The sequence below is a fragment of the Haliotis asinina genome, chromosome 6 (assembly GCF_037392515.1).
Source record: "Haliotis asinina isolate JCU_RB_2024 chromosome 6, JCU_Hal_asi_v2, whole genome shotgun sequence".
NCBI classification, from domain to species: Eukaryota; Metazoa; Mollusca; class Gastropoda; order Lepetellida; family Haliotidae; genus Haliotis; species Haliotis asinina.
The window spans coordinates 32,681,371-32,707,473 of record NC_090285.1 but is presented as its reverse complement, the minus strand read 5'-3'; the positions used below and the strand labels follow the sequence as shown (position 1 = coordinate 32,707,473).

At 42.3% G+C, this 26,103-nt stretch overlaps 1 protein-coding gene across 2 annotated transcripts in view; it reads left to right on the top strand.

The window, feature by feature from the left end:
• Positions 1 to 26,103, top strand: part of LOC137288160 (uncharacterized) — a 91,019-nt gene that overhangs the window by 43,176 nt on the left and 21,740 nt on the right. Inside the window, exons 5-11 of one of the 2 annotated variants that reach the window (XM_067820578.1) lie at positions 3,041 to 3,173; positions 14,674 to 14,754; positions 21,759 to 21,803; positions 22,586 to 22,603; positions 24,044 to 24,139; positions 24,668 to 24,804; positions 25,778 to 25,982. In XM_067820578.1, coding sequence (XP_067676679.1) covers positions 3,041 to 3,173; positions 14,674 to 14,754; positions 21,759 to 21,803; positions 22,586 to 22,603; positions 24,044 to 24,139; positions 24,668 to 24,804; positions 25,778 to 25,982 — 715 coding nt within the window. The remainder of the gene's footprint in view (positions 1 to 3,040; positions 3,174 to 14,673; positions 14,755 to 21,758; positions 21,804 to 22,585; positions 22,604 to 24,043; positions 24,140 to 24,667; positions 24,805 to 25,777; positions 25,983 to 26,103) is intronic. The other variant, XM_067820579.1, reaches the window with a different exon arrangement.

Here is a 26,103-nt window from a genome sequence, read left to right as displayed (position 1 = left end):
TTTAGGTGATTTGCTGATTAGTTTTGTGGTTCAAAGGTGCTGACAATAATTTGATGATGGATTACTATGATGCTTTAAAGTGTAACAGTATTACTTGATTACCCTTCATCAAACAACAGTAAAAACAACTTCCTTCTTACTGTCATTGATCTCTTGACCAGTTGGGCTGCTCTGTAAATTTCAATTTCACAAGTCACCAAGGAAATAAGAAAGAAAACAGAAGTTTTACCAAAATGCTGGAAAGTTTCTGTCAAGGGACTGCTGAGCTATGTTCCATGGCTGTTTGTTGAGCAGGTAGAGTCAATTGATGGACATCAGTGACCTGCAGACCTGTTGTTGATCTGGGAAAGTGCCACATGAAAGGCTTTTCCTGCTCTTTGTCAGATAGAATCAATATGTAATGTTCTCGCAGGCATTCTCCCAGGATTACAACAGACTTGAGTAATGCGGAAAAAGAGTATTTGCCGAAATTGATTTCCCTGCCAGTCATGTTTATTTCTTCCCACATCATGTCTATTACTGTAGCAGTGATACAATAACAGGACAATAGCATATAAACAGGCGATCTATTTCCTTCAGTGAAGTCTGGTACTGAATGATAGGATAGCACTCGTAATTGTACTGTAATAGGTGGGTGATGAAGTGAGAGATGTTCATCACAGATCTATCTTGTTTACACAGATGATAGGTGGCAGCGTGAAGCTATATGAGATTGTCATCAATGGCTAGTCCATCATGATATGATGTCCATTGATCCACATGACCGTGGCTATTGACTCATGCAATGAAGAGCTGAGGCAATGAGGCGGAAATTAACACCTGATTTCTCTTGTGATAAAACTCCAATTATGAACCAACAGATTCAATCATCTAGAGAATGGATATTTTGAAATACAGTCACATAAAATCACACCATCGCAACAGAATTTAAAAATAAATCTAATTTGATTTTACTAGTGAGGCTTGCCTGGGACTCAGGCCAGAGAGAATGTACCCTTCATACATCATGTATGACACAAGGGCTCACTGAGATCAAGGTGAAATGGTTGCAAGGTTTGACCTGTTGTGTACGTCATGAAATTGTCCATTTTCAAATATCCAGTCAGTAAAACTTTTCTAATGATAATAGTCAGTCAATTTTGCTACTCCCCATGAGGGTTTTATTCATGTCATGATCTTGACAGCTATGGACGTTGTTCTCATGTGTTGGTTGTACAAGACACTGAACATGCACCTAGATATTATCTATATCATGCAGCGTTAATAACGACTGACATTCGGTCATGTGATATGCTGTTTCTGTTGCTCACCTCATTTAATAATTGTTTCTTCCATCTCTTTTGGAATAGGGACAACAATTGCCACACAACATCTGTAGACAACAGTGGGGCTGTTGTTGAGATTGAAGGATGGGTGTCTGCATATTGAATAAACTCTCCCTTCTGGTTCATATCTAGTGCTAGGAGCCAACTTTTGTAATCAGAGAAAATCAGATAATGTATAAAGTAAACAATGTTACAGTTATTTTGTTATGGTTAATTAATTTGCCGTGACAAAAAGAATAAGAAATCTCCTCAGAACCTGCAAAATATAACCCAGACAAGTCTAAAATATTCAGTGTTTTGTATTGAGCAGACAAGAGCAAGATACAAAGATTCACAATAGAGGTTTCCTGTACAATGCAGCAGAATCAACTCTAAAGTAGTGGGTCGCAAATGCAATATCAACTCATCAACGTCTTGGTTTTAGAGGGTTACACGGCGAGAGGTCAGTGTTGGATGTAGGTCGATGTTGACAGTCAGATGAAGTGGTAGACATGTAGATAGGCCAAATGATGACAACTCCAGTAAATCCATGTATGTCGTCGTCAGCACAGCAACCAGCCTTGTATATATACACAGTCACTGATTTTCGAGCATTCCAGCGAAGTATAGAACCTTCATGATCAACTCGTTTTAACACACCAAAGGGAGACAACTCTAAAGCACCACCTTAAAGGCTAAAACACTATTGTGGTGATATGGAATGTGAACCATAATAACTATCACTCAATAATAATACAAATTACGGAAAATACACTCCCAAAAAACAATCTTCTGATGTTTAACACATGTTGTATTTGGGAATGCACTTTCACAGTAAAGTACAGATTATTGTATCTCAACTGAGATTCGAACCCACACCCTGAGAGTCAGTCAGCTGATTGCCAGCACACAGTCAGCCATCCGACCCACTCAGCCATCATGATTGAACTGTGTCACTGAGCAGGTTAGCTGGTTGACTGACTGACAAGGAGTATGAATGAGAAGGTATTAAGTGATCCAATTTGAAGAAAATACATGTCATTGCTGCAGTGCTTGCAGAAATGGTATATGCCTCTGTGGCATCCAAGTTATTAGTTTTTTTTATTTTTAATGTTTCATTTCTATTACAAATAAGTTTGGGAATATGGCCATTCCCACAAATTTGTCTAGTCCTGCCCAGTGACTTGAGAATACATGTATATTTACTTATCAATGCGAAACCAAATGAGATTATCAAAGAACAAATCTAGCCAGCAGCATTCCATTAGATGTTGACTTGTTTATGTATAAGAATAGACTGGTAAAGATCTGGATTACATGTGATCTTCAGTAACCCATGCTTGTCATAAACAGCGACTAATGGGATCAGGTGGTCAGACTTGGTTGACATACGTGTCGTTATATTCCAGTTGTGTTGATCGATACTCATACAGTTGATCACTGGTTTGTCTGGTCCAGATCTACAAACTGATGCCATATAGCTGTAATGTCACTGGGTTTGGCGAAAAACTAAACTCACTCCCTCACTTATTCACGATATGAACTGACTTCAGAGTTGTTTGTATTTTCATGTGTTTATACCTTAATACAATCATATATGTTCTCATGTCAGTTCTAAAGAAATCTTTAACTGCAGATAATCCTGGAAAATACTGCTGAGTTATGAAGCATATGTATGTTTTGTATAGTTAGTGCCTGTGAAGGTGTGTTGGTGATGTGTCTGTGTATCTGTACAGAGACTGTGATGGGGTCAAAGGGGAGCTGCCCAAGCCGGGATTGTACTCCACAGGGCTGCTGTTTCTGGACAAGGACACAGCGGAGGAGTCTGAGAAGATGTTCACCGACATGGCCACCAACTTCAACCTGAAGGTAGGAACCATCACAGCTGTAGACAATGACAGTCTCATGTAACAGTACATGTATAGTAACAACACCCCTTCACACTAGACAGACAAGTCAGTGTCTAATTAACCCGTGAAGATCCCGGGGTAGAATAGGCCTTCAGCAACCCATGCTTGCCATAAAAGGCGACTCAGCTTGTCGTAAGAGGCGACTAACGGGATCGGGTGGTCAGGCTCACTGACTTGGTTGACGCATGTCATCGGTTCCCAATTGCGCAGATCGATGCTCATGTTGATGATCACTGGATTGTCTGGTCCAGACTCGATTATTTACAGACCGCCGCCATATAGCTGTAATATTGCTGAGTGCGGCGTAAAACTCAACTCGCTCACTCACTCAGTGTCTAATTATTCTTGATATTTCACCCTGATAAGTTATCACACTTAATCACCCATCTGTTACCAATGTATGTAGCTTTACTAATAAAAGTTATAGCAAATCCAACTCAGGTTTCGAGATGAAATATTTGAATTAGTCCATTTGCATGTCACATGCAATGCCATGTGGTACCCACGTGTGGAAGCCAGCTGCTGAGGTGTGACTGGAATATTGCTGGAAGCCTACTTAAAATGCATATCATATCAGTACTATCTGCATATCAAGTGAAATATGGGGACACAGGTGGCATGTCATCCAATTAAAGGGCAGTGGGGTAGCCTAATGGTTCAAACGTTTTGTTCATCACACCAACTGCCCATATTCAATTCCCCGTCATAGATACACTGTGTGATTCCCATTCCCCCATCATGATATTGCTGGAATACTGCTAAAAACGATGTAAAACTAAACTCACTCATGGTAACATCCTCAGATGTGTGTCTCTGCCAGAATCTTGTGAAGTTTTACAAATTTGAAATCTTCTAACACATGCTTCAGTTTTGATCTACCTCCAACTTAATGCTGACATTTCACAAATTTGTTTACAGGTTTACATTGGGTGACTGAGTGTGTTATAGGTGTATGCGAGTGAGTGAACAAAATGGGCTTCACACATACCTGTGACAAACGATTGCTTTAACCGCCACACTACCCCACAGCCCCTTAGGTATGTGTGTATGCAAGCAACTTATCTATTTAAATTGATCAAGTGTTTTTGTGTTTGTGTTTGACACAAACACTGATTCTGAAGGATGCAGGTGCTCATGACTCTGCATCCATTACCATGACTTGTTGTCAGCCATCTCCTTTGTCCACTGTTGAGGCCAGTGACGTTATTGATTGCCCGTGGACATGTATAGTTAATGACTTACCAGCACCTGTCCTACACATATCCACATGTAGGTCTGGCCACCGTAGGCCAGTCTGTGAAGGCTCTAATTAAGTGAAGACTGTGGGCGTTAAAAGACCCTGCAAGTCACTCCTGCTGTAATACATTGTCCCATGTGGAGGAGGTGCTGCTTCTATGACTGAGTCTGTTGCCAGGCACTGCTGTCTGAATCTGACACTGTGGCAGTGGTGGTGAAAGACACTCGATTTTCTCCATAAGTAAATTAGAAGACAGCTAACCAAAAAAATTGGATTTTATTTTCTCAAAGTAGGCTGGCATTTTTGAGATTGCTGTTTCACCATGCTGAAGACAGGAAATAAATGATAATATGACAAAATGAACTTACCACACTTATCAAACATACATATAACATATTACATTACAAACTAATGCTCTTCTGTTCTCCAATCACTAACAGGTGTATCAGCTTATAAATGGGCTGATGGTGTCTTGATGACTGTCGTTCTGTACACAAGGACTCCCAGGTGTAGTCAGCCATGTAATGGAGTAGGAATATTGATTCGGGGAATGTAGTGAATGAATGACTGAATAAATGTTTATAGACCAACATTGAATGGAGACAGGAAATCCAGTTTGAGCAGTAGTTGTAGAGGGGAGCCAATGGGTCAGATTTAGTATTCACTACAATACCTGGAGGATCATAGACAAGTCTCCAGTGTTGATGTGTACACACTTCACGCTTCAGTCGGTGATTGTCTGGTGACATAGCAAAACATGTCAGGAGTTCTCCCTGGTGTTGTTAAGTATTCAGTTCTGGTATAACTAATCATTTCTATCACTTCCTGAAGGTAAAGGGTAGAATTTGCCCATGCTAAATGTCATTAATGGCAACTATACTGTTTATGCTCACTGGATAATCACTGGATTGTCTGGTCCAGACATAATTATATTTCAAACCATGATCGTGAAAAAGGTGAAGTATTCCTGGTAACAAGTTTTTGCAACACACAACTTTCTTGAGTGACAAGTGGAGGTGCGGGGGCAGGTTATCACAAGCTTATGATTACCCTCACTAGCAACACCTTTTCACAGACTTATTTAACTTGCTTTACTGTTTTTAAAGAGAATGCCTCTCAGTAGGCATTTAGAAGAAAATGAAAAAAATGGCAATTCAAGGTTTCTATTTACCTCTCTCCTCCACTCCTCCACTGTTGGCTGCTAGAAGAACAGTATAAGTCAGTTTGATACAGGGGATGGGAGACTAAAGCTGTTGCTGCATCTTGTCAGTTCAAGGAACTCACCAAATGTATGAAATCAGTTTTTGAGATGGAGCATATACAGAAAACAAAAGCTTTAAAATTAACAGTAGGATCTGTTAAACAAATAATGACAAAGGTATGACCTGCCAGTGATGTTATTTTGAACAAGCAGTGCAGGTGTGATGTAACATACTGACTATTTATGAATAAATATAAGGTCATAAAGTTTCATGCAGAAACTCAGTCAGGCAGCCACGATAAAACCACTAAATCTACTGGTGACATTTATGTGGGTGTCCTCTGTGCAACCTTGATAACCAGGCTGCATGCATCAGTGAAATATGAGCTATCAGACTACTAAGCCCCTTAAAATGTAAATTTGTGCAGGCTGATATTGAGTATAAATTAATATTCACATTCATGAGTATCTCTCAAACAAATGTCCCATCTCACACCACTCCCCAACAAATGTCCCACCTCACACCACTTGCCAACAAATGTCCCACCTCACACCACTCCCCAACAAATGTCCCACCTCACATCACTCCCCAACAAATGTCCCACGCTATACCACTCGCCAACAAATGTCCCACCTGCATAGAGATGTTCAGCACCTGCATAGAGATGTCCTGCACCTACATGGGGATGTCCTGCCCCTAGACGGGGAAGTTCAGCACCTGGATGGGGATGTTCTACACCTAAATAGTGATGTCCTGCACCTATAGCTAGATGGGAATGTTCAGCACCTGGATAGGGATGTTCAGCACCTGGATAGGGATGTTCAGCACCTGCATAGGGATGTTCTACACCTGCATGGGGAGGTCCTGCACCTAGATGGGGATGTCCTGCACCTGCATGGGGATGTTCTGCACGTAGATGGGGATGTTCAGCATCTGGATAGGGATGTTCAGCACCTGGATAGGGATGTTCAGCACCTGCATGGGGATGTTCTGCACCTAGATAGGGATGTCCTGCACGTAGATGGGGATGTTCAGCACCTGCATGGGGATGTTCTACACCTAGATAGGGATGTCCTGCACGTAGATGGGGATGTTCAGCACCTGCATGGGGATGTTCAGCACCTAGATGGGGATGTCCTGCACGTAGATGGGTTTGTTCAGCACCTGCATGGGGATGTTCTGCACGTAGATGGGGATGTTCAGCACCTGGATAGGGATGTTCAGCACCTGGATAGGGATGTTCAGCACCTGCATGGGGATGTTCTGCACGTAGATGGGGATGTTCAGCACCTGCATGGGGATGTCCTGCACGTAGATGGGGATGTTCAGCACCTGGATGGGGATGTTCTACACCTAAATAGTGATGTCCTGCACCTATAGCTAGATGGGAATGTTCAGCACCTGGATAGGGATGTTCAGCACCTGGATGGTGATGTTCTACACCTAGATGGGGATGTCCTGCACGTAGATGGGGATGTTCAGCACCTGGATGGGGATGTTCTACACCTAGATGGGGATGTCCTGCACCTTGTTGGGGATGTTCAGCACCTGGATAGGGATGTCCTACACGTAGATGGGGATGTTCAGCACCTGCATGGGGATGTTCTACACCTAGATGGGGATGTCCTGCACGTAGACAGGGATGTTCAGCACCTGGATGGGGATGTCCTGCACCTTGTTGGGGATGTCCTGCACCTAGATAGGGATGTCCTGCACCTAGATAGGGATGTCCTGCACCTAGATAGGGATGTCCTGCACGTAGATGGGGATGTCCTGCACCTAGACGGGGATGTACTGCACATAGAAGGGGATGTTCAGCACCTGGATAGGGATGTCCTGCACCTGGATGGGGATGTCCTGCACCTTGTTTGGGATGTCCTGCACGTAGATGGGGATGTCCTGCACCTTGTTGGGGATGTCCTGCATGTAGATGGGGATGTCCTGCACCTGGACGGGGATGTTCAGCACCTAGACGGGGATGTCCTGCACCTTGTTGGGGATGTTCAGCACCTGCATGGGGATGTTCTACACCTAGATGGGGATGTCCTGCACCTAGACAGGGATGTTCAGCACCTGGATGGGGATGTCCTGCACGTAGATGGGGATGTTCAGCATCTGGATAGGGATGTCCTGCACCTAGACAGGGATGTTCAGCACCTGGATGGGGATGTCCTGCACGTAGATGGGGATGTTCAGCACCTGGATGGGGATGTCCTGCACCTAGACAGGGATGTTCAGCACCTGGATGGGGATGTCCTGCACGTAGATGGGGATGTCCTGCACGTAGACAGGGATGTTCAGCACCTGCATGGGGATGTCCTGCACCTAGACAGGGATGTTCAGCACCTGGATGGGAATGTCCTGCACCTAGACAGGGATGTTCAGCACCTGGATGGGGATGTCCTGCACCTAGACAGGGATGTTCAGCACCTGGATGGGGATGTCCTGCACGTAGATGGGGATGTCCTGCATGTAGACAGGGATGTTCAGCACCTGGATGGGGATGTCCTGCACCTAGACAGGGATGTTCAGCACCTGGATGGGGATGTCCTGCACGTAGATGGGGATGTCCTGCACCTAGACAGGGATGTTCAGCACCTGGATAGGGATGTCCTGCACGTAGATGGGGATGTTCAGCACCTGGATGGGGATGTCCTGCACCTAGACAGGGATGTTCAGCACCTGGATGGGGATGTCCTGCACGTAGATGGGGATGTCCTGCACCTAGACAGGGATGTTCAGCACCTGGATGGGGATGTCCTGCACCTAGACAGGGATGTTCAGCACCTGGATGGGGATGTCCTGCACGTAGATGGGGATGTCCTGCACCTAGACAGGGATGTTCAGCACCTGGATAGGGATGTCCTGCACGTAGATGGGGATGTTCAGCACCTGGATGGGGATGTCCTGCACCTAGACAGGGATGTTCAGCACCTGGATGGGGATGTCCTGCACGTAGATGGGGATGTCCTGCACCTAGACAGGGATGTTCAGCACCTGCATGGGGATGTTCTACACCTAGATGGGGATGTCCTGCACCTAGACAGGGATGTTCAGCACCTGGATAGGGATGTCCTGCACCTAGATGGGGATGTTCAGCACCTGGATAGGGATGTCCTGCACCTAGACAGGGATGTTCAGCACCTGGATGGGGATGTCCTGCACGTAGATGGGGATGTCCTGCACCTAGACAGGGATGTTCAGCATCTGGATAGGGATGTCCTGCACCTGGATAGGGATGTTCAGCACCTGCATGGGGATGTTCTACACCTAGATAGGGATGTTCAGCACCTGGATGGGGATGTCCTGCACGTAGATGGGGATGTCCTGCACCTAGACGGGGATGTACTGCACGTAGAAGGGGATGTTCAGCACCTGGATAGGGATGTCCTGCACCTGGATGGGGATGTCCTGCACCTTGTTGGGGATGTCCTGCACGTAGATGGGGATGTCCTGCACCTTGTTGGGGATGTCCTGCACGTAGATGGGGATGTTCAGCACCTGCATGGGGATGTTCTACACCTAGATGGGGATGTCCTGCACCTAGACAGGGATGTTCAGCACCTGGATGGGGATGTCCTGCACGTAGATGGGGATGTCCTGCACCTAGACGGGGATGTACTGCACGTAGAAGGGGATGTTCAGCACCTGGATAGGGATGTTCAGCACCTGCATAGGGATGTTCAGCACCTGCATGGGGATGTTCTGCACGTAGATGGGGATGTTCAGCACCTGGATGGGGATGTTCTACACCTAGATGGGGATGTCCTGCACCTTGTTGGGGATGTTCAGCACCTGGATAGGGATGTCCTGCACGTAGATGGGGATGTTCAGCACCTGGATGGGGATGTTCTACACCTAAATAGTGATGTCCTGCACCTATAGCTAGATGGGAATGTTCAGCACCTGGATGGGGATGTCCTGCACCTTGTTGGGGATGTCCTGCACCTTGTTGGGGATGTCCTGCACCTTGTTGGGGATGTCCTGCACCTAGATAGGGATGTCCTGCACGTAGATGGGGATGTCCTGCACCTAGACGGGGATGTACTGCACGTAGAAGGGGATGTTCAGCACCTGGATTGGGATGTCCTGCACCTGGATAGGGATGTCCTGCACCTTGTTGGGGATGTCCTGCACGTAGATGGGGATGTCCTGCACCTTGTTGGGGATGTCCTGCATGTAGATGGGGATGTCCTGCACCTAGACGGGGATGTTCAGCACCTGGACGGGGATGTCCTGCACCTTGTTGGGGATGTTCAGCACCTGGATAGGGATGTTCAGCACTTGGATAGGGATGTTCAGCACCTGGATAGGGATGTTCAGCACCTGCATAGGGATGTTCTACACCTGGATAGGGATGTCCTGCACGTAGATGGGGATGTCCTGCACCTGCATGGGGATGTTCAGCACCTGGATAGGGATGTTCAGCACCTGGATAGGGATGTTCAGCACCTGCATGGGGAGGTCCTGCACCTAGATGGGGATGTCCTGCACCTGCATGGGGATGTTCTGCACGTAGATGGGGATGTTCAGCATCTGGATAGGGATGTTCAGCACCTGGATAGGGATGTTCAGCACCTGGATAGGGATGTTCAGCACCTGCATGGGGATGTTCTGCACCTAGATAGGGATGTCCTGCACGTAGATGGGGATGTTCAGCACCTGCATGGGGATGTTCTACACCTAGATAGGGATGTCCTGCACGTAGATGGGGATGTTCAGCACCTGCATGGGGATGTTCTGCACCTGGATAGGGATGTCCTGCACGTAGATGGGTTTGTTCAGCACCTGCATGGGGATGTCCTGCACGTAGATGGGTTTGTTCAGCACCTGCATGGGGATGTCCTGCACGTAGATGGGGATGTTCAGCACCTGCATGGGGATGTTCTACACCTAGATAGGGATGTCCTGCTCGTAGATGGGGATGTTCAGCACCTGCATGGGGATGTTCTGCACGTAGATGGGGATGTTCAGCACCTGCATGGGGATGTCCTGCACGTAGATGGGGATGTTCAGCACCTGCATGGGGATGTTCTACACCTAGATGGGGATGTTCAGCACCTGGATAGGGATGTTCAGCACCTGGATGGGGATGTTCTACACCTAGATAGGGATGTCCTGCTCGTAGATGGGGATGTTCAGCACCTGGATAGGGATGTTCAGCACCTGCATGGGGATGTTCTACACCTAGATAGGGATGTCCTGCACGTAGATGGGGATGTTCAGCACCTGGATGGGGATGTTCAGCACCTGGATAGGGATGTCCTGCACGTAGATGTGAATTTCCTGCACCTAGATAAGGATGTTCAGCAACTGGGTAGGGATGTTCTGCACCTAGAACAGGATGTTCAGCATCTGGATAGGGATGTCCGGCACATAGACAGGGATGTCCTACACCTAGATGGAGATGTTCAGCACCTAGATAGTGATGTCCTGCACCTAGACAGGAATGTTCTGCACCCAGCTAAGGATGCTCCCACTGGTCATATGAGGCGGTCTGTGTGGCGTGCAACCTGAACCTGTTGAAACCACCCTGACTGAGGAGAGTCAGTTATAACAGCCTGATCATGTGTGGGATAGGCTCAGTGAAGAAAACGGTAAATAAAATATGTGGATCAAGTGCTGGAAGTTGTGATGAATCTTTTGAGCAACTGATGGTATTATCCCAGTGTCTGTGGTTTGTCCCAGCACCTGATTTAACTTCCCTACCCAACACTTCGTGACCAGTCCAACTGCTTTCATCAAAGACACTGATATCCTGCATAGATGGACCAGCAATGTTTCTGTGAAATATTTACTTCTAAATTCAATGGGAATTTCAGACTGGACAACATGTTTTCTCTTCCCATCTTATGTGTCATATTGTGGACACTACACTAGTCATCACTAGTTTTCTAGTTTTATTACATATTACCTGTCATCACTCACTAGTGCCGTTACATATTGAAAGGTAGACACCTATTATCTTTTGTCTTCTAAAGCCATTACATATTGGCAGGTGAACATTTCATTTGTTTCCCATGTTTTACTTGTCTATCGCATTAGACATACTAATCAATACTTCAGTTGTCTCCCTGCTTGTGCATACCTGGCAAGACACTTCCATGTGGGTCCACTCTGCAGCCTGTCACATATTTTACAACAGCAGTTATATAATTATATGATTCAGTATGCCCACTGCCTGTAGTTTCAATCAACACATTCAACATGGCAAAAAATGTCTTTGTTTGTATTGTGTGCTTGTCAAGTGAAAAGCAAGTAAACAGCAGTTTGCCGTGCACCTGATTCTGATTATCATTCCTATAGAGCTATCAGTTATGAGGCTGTTCGTGCTCCAACACCCCACACCCACCATCCACACCCACCACCCACGTCCATCCGGATAGGTATGTCAGGTAGCATAATTGTCATGCATCTTGATACTGAATTCTTCCAATCTCTAATGGTTATGATACAAACAATTAATGTGTCCATGTCACATACTTTCCTTGGGGAAGAATATTCATTTGAAAACTACTCCATCAATCCACTTGAAATGTTCGCCAAGGATATAACTTTCATACAAAGAATCTCAAGGGAGGATTAAATATCCTACTGCAATATTTCTGTGCCAAATAAAAATTGATGCTGATTAAGTTGGATCTTGTATCTAAGGTGGAATAAGGTAGTAGTCTTGTGTCACAGTATTTAGCTGAAATATGTGGTTGACCAGGCCAGGAGCTGACCAATCCGTAGATTTCCGAAGCTCTCTTAGCACAAAGATAGTCGTAGGTTCCATACATTTTAACATTAACTTCTGCCGCCTATCTTTGCCTTAAGGGAGAGGATGCCAACAATCCTGTAATCACACTTACCTGCTTGTGACAATGGCTGCATTGTCTGTGCCACCCATTCACATGTTTTGAATGTATTGTTGAAGAATGAAAAACTGTCATGATCCAGTATGTACAGTGTATGTGATGCTGCAAATCACAATTGTCAAACACAGGGCAGGCCATTGACACACATGATAATACCATTGCAATTTTTTAACAAACAACATCTTGTCTTAAATGTGAGGATGACGTCGTATTTCTGTGTTACTGACATTTTCATATATGCAGTATGATCTAGTACTTGCTTCATTAACAGCAACATCACATGGGATATTCATGACTAATATCATTATCATAAATAGCCTGTTGTCAGGTTGTGAGCACACGCATTGCTCTGCACCCCCTGCCGGTAATACATCTAACAGTTTATAGTTGCATGTATGACTGGCAGACCAGAAAGTGTTTATACCATTTCACATATTACAGTGATGTGTTGTGACAGGCTATCCACATTAACCTGACAACTCTCCTACTTAACAACACAATGCAGCTGTCAGGTTTTAATTGTTTTGTAATGGGCTTGCTTATTATCTTAGTTATGAATTAACAGGCAAATTCATTCCTCTGCCTTACTATTTGTAGCTTTAGCGATACTCCAATATGTACCACTGCAGTACCAGTGCTGAAAAATAAACATTTCTGTCTCATGTCAATGAAAATGCCAAACAGAAAATAGAGGATAGATAGTTGGGGGGGATTTGTCATCTGCCATACCTAATATTTCAAGAAGAAATAACAAAATGTTGAAATGTCCTTTTAACAAATGTTATTTTGACAGTTGACCAGAAAGGTTTTGAGAATTATCTTATGTTACAATAATCAGCAATACAACAAAAGTCTTTATTATTTAGGAAGGGAAGTAACTGTGTGAATGAATGGAGGTATTTCTTGGTGGGGTTCATTGTTAGAACATTGGAGGGGTGTTGAGACTGTTGTGCAGTTTGTGTTTTGAGTCGAGGATATTTTATGTAAGCTTCATGCATTACTGAACCGTGAGGGTAAAGAGGGATGTGCTTGTATATGTAAATTTCATTTTAGCATGATGTTTTGTTAGGGATCTTGTGTTATCTGTGCTTTCTTCAACGAACTGACATGTTGACTTGGAGTCCATGTGTCACTGAAAACAAGAAAAATTGTTTTGCTGAAGCTGTTCATATTATTATTACTACTGAACAGTTCATGGGGACGTTTACAGGATATTGTTTGAAACAACATGATCTTACAATGAAGTACTTAGATGATACTGAAGAAAAAACATAGTAAACATCATCTGTAAGCAAGCAAGACAATCTGCATGGAACTTTCTCTGACAGTAGGGAACTGGATGGCATCTGGCTCATTTCAGGAGTAACATGCAGGGCTTTGTCTTGACGCAGGAAGAGAAGGAAACAGCTAAACATAAACGCTTAACTTACGCAATGTGACAAAACAATTTTCACTATATTGTTCAATCACTTCCTTTGGAAAAATTACTTAGATGTGATTGGAATTATCTCAAAGAAAATGTCTGAGAAACCACAACCTAGATTTTCGCATCTCTTCTAATGTTAAGATGATTGTAAGTTACAGTAACAAATCCATCTAAGACCATCTTAGCTCTAGGAGAGCTTAAGAAATTTTGGACCTGTACATATAACATATGTCATATTTGGGTTAACACTTTCTTAGTAAAGTACAAATTCTAGTACTTTTTGGGTTGAGTCCAATCCAGGATTCAAACCCGCACCCTCATAGTCAGGCACCTAACCGCCAGCACACACCCGCTCAATCACCGCGATTTCCACAAAAATGGAAGTCGGACAGCTGGTATTCTAGACTGTGTACTTTGTGTACCCCTCGGATAAGAGTAAATTGGCACATGTGTTGGTATTCTTAATCCTGAATACTGTTCCCTGTATTGCCAAACATAGCTCACTCTGTCTGTTGGAACCATCAATTGTTTAGTCATAGCTGCAGGATATATCCCTTCATTTGACCAATCAGCATTGTCATGCAAATATGTGGACCAATCAGCATTGACAAGGTCTAGAAATGACCAATAAAATTTACAAGTACTGAAATGTACATTTACACTTGTGATGGCATATATATAAGTTTATACTTCTGTATCTTTGCATCTGTCAAATGACTTATGTCTGCTTCTAGATTCTGGCATGGAGGACAGTGCCAGTGGACACTTCTTGCATTGGTCGAGTTGCTAGCACAATGGAACCTCTTATTCGACAGGTAAGTTGTCCGTTTTGTGATTGTGATAACTGTGTCTTGGGTTTGGGCTCTGTATATCACCTTGTTAAGATGGGTTGGGGAGAGGGTCAGACGGTGAGTTTGTATTTTATCAGCAACTTTTCAGAAACATCCATTCCATTTAAGAAAAGCTGTTTGAGGAGACCTAAACAAAGATATGCTGCAACAGGTTGATTAATATAATACATTATCATCTGCAAAGGTGAAGTAACACCTTGCTTCTAACTTACACATCCAATACATGCACACTTCTGACTTATATTTTGTGATTCTTGGCTATCTGCACATGACTGAAAGTGCTGGGTGGATATCTAATCTATACTCTATACTGTGTAATTATATCTGATCTAACTTGATGCACACTGTTCTTTAGATCTCCCTCAAGAATTGTAACCCAGTTGTTAGATATTTATAAATTTAAGCAGATTTTTTTTCAAAGTTAAGCCATGATGGAGAAATGTGTCAGTGACATTAGGCAGCTATCATAACTTCTGTTGCAAAGTTCAGTAACGACTGTCTCCAAGGTCTTTAAGTACTGATCAAGATTCCACCAAACTGCCCTGTGCCTATATATGTTTACCCTGCTTCTAACAGAACCCAACCTCCCTGCCTCTCGGTAACACCTATGTTGCTTCCTTCATCACTGACATATCTCTTAAGTCTAATTTTAAAAAAATGTATATTTCAGTATATCTAGGTTCTTTCACAACATAGTACAGAAATTGCTTGACAATCTTGATATAATGGGGCTACCAAGTTGTTCATAAAGATTTATTTTTAGAGTTATTATATCTCATGTTTTGCATTTCTGTTATGTGTTCTTGATGGTATTCAGAAATTAAATTTAGAACAGCTGTCTTCTATGTTCTCAGTCTCATATCTCCTCAAAACAAAACCACATCAAAACCTTCATGCATGCAGCACATTTGGGTGGGGATTGTGCTTATCCCAATCAAAGCATTCTTTTGCTTATCAATGCTGAGGACACATATTTTACAGAGAGAATTTGACAATTCCCAATCCCAAGTGTGTCCTGAGAAACAGAAGTGTGATTGTCAGTCAGACAGTATCATCATCTCTTTCTTTCTCAACTGTTTCAGTGTGGCACAGTACACAACCCTATGTACTTAAAATAACCCTCAAAGTCATTGGTAAATGGCCAGATGGTGGTCACATGAATAACACCTAGTTGCTGGTACAGCAATATGAAGTAAACTTGGACAGTGTTCTCTGACTGTGTCTTCCAGTTCCTTCAGCTGTAAATGGGTACCTTGTAATGATGGGAAAGCCCCAATAACTTGGTGCAACTAGTGGGTGCACAATTATGTGCTCCTCAACTGAGTTTTGATTGATTTTAAGATGTGCTGCTGAGATTGACATCTGATGATAGAGGGAAAAAACGCAGTGCCTTGAGCATGTGCCTGGTGCATGAATATGTGCGCTATATAGATATCCAAAAATAATTATCCCACTATGTGATCAGTGGTGGAGAATGGGATTGGTGGTTGATTCAGACCTCATTATCCCATCGTCCTACAGACTAGTTTTGCTGTAAGTCATTTCCCCATGGCAACTGATGACATTCGATTTCATTGTTCACTTGATTTTGAGTACAATGGCCAGTGACATCTGAAATGTAAAATAAATTCTCCACCCTTCCTTACAGAGATGTCAGATGTGAATGTCAATGTTGCATACTGTCCTCTGACATCTGAGTATTAAGTAGAAAAATATTATTGCCGTGCCATCAAGCAGTCTAGAGTGCATTCCTTTCATGGCAAGCACAGTTAACTAGCCATCATCCACGGTCATGAAGAAAGTTACCTTCAGGTCAAAAGAAGCTAATGTTTGGGTATTCAGTTCCTTAGTCTAGCCACTCTGCCAATTTGCCCTACTTCAGATAGACGCGACTGTGTTCATTTGTTACAGTTCACCAGAAGATAAAAATTTGGTTCCTGTTGCTAGTGCTCATTGTTCCATGGAACTTCATGGTCGTGTGTTACATCCACAACTTCAGTCACGAAGTCCCAATACTTTGGAGTATTTTTTCACATAACAACACTTATCCTTAAGGGGATTATCTTCAAAACTAACACAGACGATTATTGAAAAAAATATGTAACAACTGACTCTAACATGATTATTACTCATGTTCCCACCATCTCCACTTCATCAAAGGAGAGTCTTGCTAAGGTTGGATCTATGTCATTCTTGTCATCTAGGACAAGATCCAGAAGATTCTTAAGACCTTAAGCCAAGTGACAATTAACCCCACTTTGGGTTGATGCAACTGGGATTATCTGTCCCAGTTATTATTGTGTCAGTTTCCTAGTAGTCAAAACATTTGGTTTCTTTTCCTGTTGCTCATTGTGAAAAAAGGTTTGGAACATTTTACCCACAGAAGAACACCTGCAATGCAAATAGAATTGTCTTCAAAACTAACATTGATGACTGCATGCAAGTCCAGCAGTACCAAGCATCCATCTGACATGGACGTGATCCCTACTCCAGCATCAGTGGAGTCCTAGGAGCCAGGGCAGGATCTTTTTCACATCATGCTGGAGAAGACCAGGGAAAGTTCCCTCACTCCCTTGTAGTGGCTGAGATAAGCTCTCACAGATTACAATTTTGACCCTTCTAATTTTCTTGCAACCATTCTATCAGGAGCACAACACCAGGACTTATCCTGTTGCCATACATGCAGTCCTCATCTCAGTCTCTGACCTTCTGTTCCCTATGGCTTGGTAGTTCCATTTGCTTGACTATTTGGACATCAGATGTTTGATTGATTGAAGAAATTAAGACCATGAATCTTGGTCTGAATGTGGTAATTCAGTTTTTATGACCATTAGCTTGTCAAGTCATTCATGCACTGGATGGGAACTAGGTTCAGTTTGAGAGGAATGACTATAGGGTAATATAGTGCCTGCTTTGACTGTTAGTGCTATGAGCGTTCACCTCATAAATGGAGTTTTGTGCAATATTATTCTTATTATCTCACAGTGTGCCAAGTCAGGGAATTCAAGTTCTATTTTCAGGCCACTCAGAACTGGAGCAGCACGTAGAAGAGACTGTTAGTCAGCTGGTCCACCACATTTACCAGAGGAGTCTCCAAAATCGCAATCTCCTTCTGGCTGTTTTTGCTGAGGGCAGTCATGACAGCTTGCTTTCAATCCTCATAGAAGGAGGGCTCTAGCTCTAGCTCTAGCTCTAGCTCTAGCTCTAGCTCTAGCTCTAGCTCTAGCTAGTTGGCTAGCAACTGCATCTCTTCAGCAATCACCCAAGGATGTTTTAGCAGACTGTCAGAGTACTCCACATATATACTGAACTGCAATTTCCAGTGTCTGAAACTGGCTGTTTGGTTTGGGTCCAGCAGGGACCATAACCTTTCAATACAGATAGACACTTGGATGTGCCACATGACAGTCTGTATGTCAAGACTTCAGTTCATGCAGGTACTTATATAACAACTATTGCTTCATTCATTTAAGATGAGCAATGGTAAAGTTTGAGAGACAGATGGGATCTGTTCTTATACCGTCAACTTAGCTGTGCGCACAATGTCCAGAGCTTTCCACTTCAGTACCAAAATTTTCAAGTTATCATAGAAAAAAATTGGTTCAAAGACTCCTAGGTAACCTTTTTAGGGATTGAGCAGATGCAATGTCAGCCTACTTTTAAAGTCACATTGTTGTAATTGTCTGGAACTTTGTGCCCATCTCTGAGCTGAGGGACAAGATCTTTGCACACCCAGCTGAAACAGCCTCATCTTTTAGGCAGGTTTTGTGCTCAAAAGAAGTCTGGGGAATGACATGCTTCTTGAATGGTCTTTTCTGAATCAGTTGTGTTTGGATAAAATATTATGAGGCTGTGTGCAGGAAAGGTACATGTTCTAAATTTTGGTTCCAAACAACATTTGGAACAGTTAGCAGAAGTGCAATATGTGAGATATAATAACTGATCAAAATGTCAAATTTGTTTCAAATAATATTTTTACATACGGTAGGTTAATGGAGATTTTCATTATTTTTACCTTTTAAATATATTTTTGTATCAGTATTGTATATTTTCTCAGCAATTGCAGTCAGCATCATATATATCATGTATTTCATCAACACTGCTAGCCTTGTCATGTTAACCCACTTCTTTTGCAGGTATTTAAGCATTAGTCATGTTTGTGTTTCTAATATTAGATCCTCATTGCTTTCCATGATTGAGCTGTAAATGTTTCCGCTCTTGTGCGTAATTTCACATATTTTTCAGTTTTGCTGACTTGACGTTTTCACTGATCACTTTCGAAGCCATGGCTACGAGAATCTAAGTGAGAATTGAGCTCCTGTCAGAGATCAATTCCTGTGTGTGCTAGGTTTGTTAGTATCCCCATTTGTCCAACAAAATACTTCATTTATTGTGTCTTCCCTTTCAGCAGCTACAACAAGAAAATTTAAATTAATTTAAACTAAATCAAACACATTTAAAGTTGCTTCTGATTATATCAAACAATGATCTGTATAGTAATAATTTCAGGGTGTGGAGTTAGAAAATATTCTTTTAAGTTTCCATCATAATTTTTTGTTTAAACATTCATTATCTCAAAGACATTAATTTAAGAATTTTATATTTCAATGACTGGCTGTTGACTTTCATCTACAGAGAATGTAGTTAATGGTTTTTCTCTGTGATTGTATAATTGCAATAAATGAGGATAACTTATTTGACACCCTGCTAAATCATATAACTCAATATCATGTGACCCGATCATATAAGCCTGTAAAAAGCGAGCTATATTGAAAGAGTCCCAGTTGTAAGAACCTGTCACACTGAGTGGTGTGAGATGTGACTGGGCAGTCAATACAGTTAATGTCACATCTCTTCAACTCAGTACATTAAGTGTAAACATGCAGTAGGATGTAGAATTCTTTCATTACTTCCACATGATGTGTCTTCAAACTGTGTGAAATAAAAGTTGTCATACAGTGTCAGGCACCCAAGCTTACAGGCCCAAACATCCCTGGTATAAAATCACATGTCCTATTTTGTTTTTGTGGAAACTCCTTTTCGGACTAAACATATACAGGAAGGTGTGACTGCATCTGACTGACCGAAGGTCTGACTGACATGCATCAATCAGGTGAAGAATTGCATCTGAAATCCTCACAACTAGAACATTCTGTCCAAGATCGGTTGAAGACTTGGAAACATTATGGGAGCAAAACCTTGGCAGTGGTAGCTCATGGTTAATGCATTCGCTTGTTACCCTGAAGACCCAGGTTTGATACTCTACATGAGTACAATGTGTGAAGCCCATTTCTGGTGACTCTTACATTGTGGTTGCAGTAATATTGCTAAATTCGGCACAAAACCTAATTCATTCATTTTGGGATCAAAACCTATCACCCTTCACCTGTGAAACCCTCCATACACAAGGATAGTGTGTCACTTCTGTGGAAGGTCCTTGAATCCCTGAGCTATTGCTATTGTTGGCTTCCATTGTCCAGAGTAACACAGGGTCTCAAGTCTTGCTGTAGTGCAGGATTCGTGAGGAGACAGGGAATGTGTCACCTGTATCGTGATGAATGCTTAAGGGGCTATTGGCATGTTTCAACTGGTTCAACTCTACCTGGTCTGTCATTTGCAGACTTTGAAAATGATTTCTGCACACTCTAGAGGTTGATGGTCAGCCTCTGTGATGGGTTTCCTAGGTCAAGAAGACAAACTCATTTTTTAATAATCAGAAAGCAGCGAGTCAGAGTTTTAATGTGCCAGGTCTCTAGAGTACAGGTAACTGGCTTGAAGTCATGTCTTAATGCAGGTAATCTTGCCATTCTGGATGACTGCATGTTGCACCATCAGTAGCAAATCACTATCTTCTGGACAGACACCAGAGCATGGAAACTAAGGGTGTTGCTAATGGTTTTGTGTAATGTTGTGCGATGCTGAGTCCCGATTCACTCTGAATTATGTTACTGACTGCCAGAGAGCAGCTATATGTTGTCCATGGAAAGGCCAATTGACAGTACTTACAGAGACAGCATGCTGGTGCCTGTAGTTGAGTAATTAGCATACCATACTGGTCCATGTTTGGTCTGTCAACTATCATGGTCGTTAGTACCTTTACAAAACATCCCCTTTATGTGCAGGGGAATGTCATGTTACACATGGTCCTCCCATTCTGATTCTACCATCCATTTCCCTCATTTGATACCGCTTTGTCTACCTGTAATCTTCTTGTATTCTCTGCTGGACATAACTATTTATGGAGACTATCTTTCGGTAGTGTCTTAGCAAAGTGTTGCTGACATGATGTATCCCTTGCTAACCTTTGTGTTCTAGTAATGATATTCTTCACTTTGCTACTTCCTTCTAACATAAGCACATATATCATTGCAACATATACAAGTAATCTAAGCTCAGCACTAGGAACACCAGCACATTGCCTTGTTTCTGATGCTGTACTGCAGTGTTAACACCTTGCACAGACTAACTGAATATCATGTGATACATCAGCAGAGTGGAAGACAAAATACCTCTAACTTTTCAGAATGAAGTAATTTGCTCAGTTTTTGGATTTATTTGTCTAAATGTTTCCTTCCCATGGCCCGTACCAGGTGGTGTGTGTGCCAGTGGCGGGGTGCCTGTAGGTGTGTTGATAGTCCACAGCCCACTTTTTGGATTGGGTCATATGTTATTGAGTATGTACATTCTCATGACTTTATTGACAAAATAAGCAACTTCAATGCAAGACAAATGAGAAGTATGTAGACGTTATCTCCTCAGCACATTTGTCCAAACGCCTATTTATTTGCAGTGATTTTTGAACTTTGTATCTCTATACTTGTCACAACATTTGTGTACATCGCTGCTTTAATCCTTGACACATATCGTAGATGATCTGTGTGCATGATTATGTCTGTATCTGTTACCATGGTTACTTGTCTGTACGATCCAACAGAAGAGAAAATTACCTTAGTGCCCTTTTATTACAGGTGTTTGTGACAGGGGGAGACAACCAGGAAGAGTTCTACAGACAGGTGAGTTCTACCCAGCCAGCTCTGAGTGAGTGACTGAGTGAGCTCGAGTGTGTGATGTTTGTTGTATGTTGCTTTAAATTATACTCCAGCAATATCATGGTGGGGGATGCCAGAAAAAGGCTTCACATATTATACTCATGTGGGGAATCGAACCCGGTTCTTCAGCTTGACAAACCAATGCTTTAACCACTAGACCAGTGGAAGCAGAGCTCACCCACCCACCCATACATTGTCAGAGGTCAATACAGTGGAGGAACTAAATCATATCCTTGCAAATGAAAGTACCAGCTCAATGTATGTCTGTGTGAATGTGTTTGTTCTGTATGAGATTTCTAGTCTTTGGCCTTCATCGCATGGAGTTTGTGATGAGAAGCTTTAAGAGTTGCCTATCAGTTGATTGTGAACTGATTGTGTATGCAGCTGAATGGAGATTTAGGATAAGCTGTTTCATGTATGTAAGTCTGGATTTAGGCAACAGAAAAAATTGTGTTTTCAAAATTAGAGTTACTGGTACTTAAAATTAGTCATTTGTAGTTTGAGCTTTCAATCTTAACAGAAATTAATTGTTTCATATTGATCACCATCAATATCAATCAAAGGATTTCCTTTATTGAATTGGTAAACTGACTGTTTCTTACAGAATCTTTGTATGTGAAATTTCTATGACTGACATGTATTGTATATTTTTGCTAAACATATTTTTTCGATGGCAAATCAATATTAAAAGGTTTCCCCTGATGCTAAACATTTTGGATGTGTTTTATTCTTGTGTTGGAACACAGGAGGCTCAAGCAGCGCAGGTAGGCTAGGACCATATGTAGGACAGCTTTTGTCAGTGTGTGGAAATATCACTCCGATGTGTTGCACTCTTTGTTGACATATTTTCGTCCAGTATTTACTGTAGCTTTTTAGCATTTTGGTGTTTGCATGTGAAAACAAATATTAGTGCTTCAGATATTTCCTGACTATTTTGGAAATAAGTAGTTTCAATATATTTTCACTTCTTATACTGATCCTGTAGTGTTTCATCTCCCCAAGGAGTCGTTGTAGCTAAGATATATACAGTAATCAAAAGTGTTTGTTATTATTACTGCTTTACAATAGTTACAAATGTGATTGTTGTCCATTGGATGTATAGTGGACGGTTTGACTGTCGGTCTATCAGAAACTCCAGATCTCAGTCACTAACTTGATATGTCCTCACAAGAACAGCTGCACCATCCTGTTTGGGATGCATGTTACGGTAATTCGTAATTTAGATAGAGCCAATTAACACTGGTAGTGTTAAGTCCAGAGATGAATCTGTCTCAGGAATGTGTGTCCAAGTAATTATGCATCTCAATCCTTGTATATGATGTCCTGATTGAATTGTCCTGATGACGGCAACTATGAGAGCTGTAAAGCCATACAGACCTCTTACCAGTTTTCAATAATTAGAAAGTTGATAGATATTAACCATTTCTATTTTTGCTTTTGCTGTGTATTATGATATAACTTTCGGATTTGAAGTGTCATTTTTATTGGTGTGTTATTTTTATGTGCAATAATAATCATTCACTCAGTCCAGTTGTGCACATTCAGGTTGTTGGTGCATGGGTGTATGTACATTACATGCATGACATGTTGTTAGTGTTGTTGAAGTCCCAGGTGTAATTTTCATATTTATCACTTTACCGCTCATACAATTTGGTTTCTTGGCAAATTCACGTCAGTAGATTATAGAAGTTACAGTTAAAAGTTTTTACAGCTTTTTCGAAATGCTAGATTGTAGTAATAACATTTAAAGAGATGTGGGTTTGTTATAAGAATGTTAACAAATATGGAAATGACTGTTGTATTTCAGAACTTGAACTATTGATCATGTTCAATGAATTATATTGTTTGGATCATGTAACTTCAAAAAACATTTTTTTAAGTTTCCAGCTTAATTTGGAAATCTATGATATTTTTTGTGTTCAGGATTAGATTAAATTTTTTGCCACATTGGAAGAATATTGTACTCTGTCTTCCCAGGAAAAGAAAAAAGAAAGTATGTGAGAGAATGGCAAGAGAAAAGCAAGAAAATGTAAAGGTTCTACACAAGCAGGCGTAGATAGATAGGTTTGTTGTAAACTCAGGGGCAGATAATGTGTTTTATTGCATACATATGGAGAAGAAAAATTTGTTTGTGGAGAAATGAGTTTGAAAGAAAATATGTTTACTGCATGCATGACGTGTATTGAGTCACTTTGTTGTGGCAGATGTACCTGCTGCGGAAGTATGCATCTCACCACATCCCTACTGCCACCCGGCGCTTCTACATCTGCAGCCTCCATCATGAGATCATTGTCTACAAGGTAATTGGATTACTGTGTCTGAATAGGTCCCTGTACAGTGGCCACTTGGATGACAGGTGATGCTTTCAGTAAGGGTGATCTAGTCTGATAGCTGGCTGTTGCTATTGATATTTTATCGGGACTTTGCTGTGTGTTGGGTTGCCAATTTTCCTCTAATCCATGGAAATCCATGGATTTAAATGACAATCAGTCAATCTTGAGATATGTCTAAATCCAGGGAGAAAATATTTAGGAGGTTGAGGTCCTGCTTATCAGTGTCAAGCACCCACAACTGTGTCTCTTTGGCCATCAAATTTCAGAGTTTCATCGTAACTTCTTAGGATGCATTGTTGCAGCCCGCAGAGCCCTGCTGATTTTCAGCTGAAATCTCTTTCACCTATTGCCATCCCTAGCTTGTGTTTGTTGGACATTGTTGAAGGAATATTTACACATGCAGCAAAGGATTGATCGGTCTAGGATTGTGTCACTCAGGTCTAAGTATTGTGGGTACAGGTGATAACTTGACCAAGTCTTTTCTCTAAAATCAAGGGTCTTCTGAGCACTGACCAGCTGTGGAAGTACTACTACGACCTGACAGACCCCGACTTCGAGACCCACATCGCCCTCATCCACAGTCGCTTCTCCACCAACACCTTCCCCAGCTGGGAGAGAGCACACCCACAGAGGTATGTATGTCCTCCTGTCTCACCCTGTGTTCTGGTACACCCACAGAGGGGGCCTGTGATGGTCCGGGGTAGAATAGGCCTTCAGCAACCCATGCTTGCCGTAAAAGGCGACTATGCTTATCGTAAGAGACAACTAATAGGATCAGGTGGTGAGGCTCTCTGACTTGGTTGACACATGTGATCAGTTCCCCGTTGGGCAGATTGATGTTCATGTTGTTGATCACTGGATTGTATGGTCCAAACTGGATTATTTACAGATCACTGCCATGTACCTGAAATATTGCTGAATGCAGCGTAAAACTCAACTCACTCACACCCACAGAGGTATGTATGTCCTCCTGTCTCACCATGTGCACTGGTACACCCAGGAAGTGTGTACTCATACACATGAAGGTGGAAAGAATTTCAGTTAGAACCAGCAGATTCAGCTAGGATGGGTGACCATTTTGTGAAGATACTTATAGGTGTTGGTCATTCCTGCGAAATTTGGAAGCCATAACCACTACAGTAACTTCCGTTTCTCATCAACTTCCAATAGTCATTTTTCAACAAGAAAAATAAAATTAAATAATTAAATAAATTTACAACAGATAACAGTATGTGCAAAACCTTTGAAAGCAGCACTGTAAGGTCAGATTGGGTAATTTGTTTACAACTGATCATGGGCTCCTGATTGTATGCACAGACACATCTGCCGTGTAGCAAGGTCCTATAAGACACTTTCTTTTCCTCATGTTATTGCACCATGTGTTGCCTTTATCAAAATGACACCATGTTTGTCAGAGATATTGTTACAGACAGATTTCAAAGTACCAACCATTCTATCACATGGTAGAGCATTAAGAAGTTGACTACACATAGAACTTGTTTTTCTTCTCCAAGTACCAGGCTAGTGAGTTGAAGCGAGTTTCTTCTAGCAAATGATTGCTGATCCTGACAGTTGTGTTGCAAACATGTCCCATTGCCTACCCAGATACCTGGCCCACAATGGAGAGATCAACACCCTGCGTGGCAATGTGAACCTGATGAAGGCCAGGGAAGGGGTGATGAACAGCCAGGTGTACGGGGACAAGTTGAAGATGGTCTACCCTGTGGTGGAGGAGGGCATGTCTGACTCTGGCTGTGTTGACAACGTCCTGGAGTTTCTCTGTATGGCTGGAGGCAGGTCCCTACCAGAGGTCAGTTGACCCACAGTAACAGCATGCAATGTCCTTACATTGCTTAGCATTTCTGTGATTCATCCATGAGCTCAGATATTTTTTAGTCCAACTGAAGAAGAGGTATCTCCCAAATATTCTT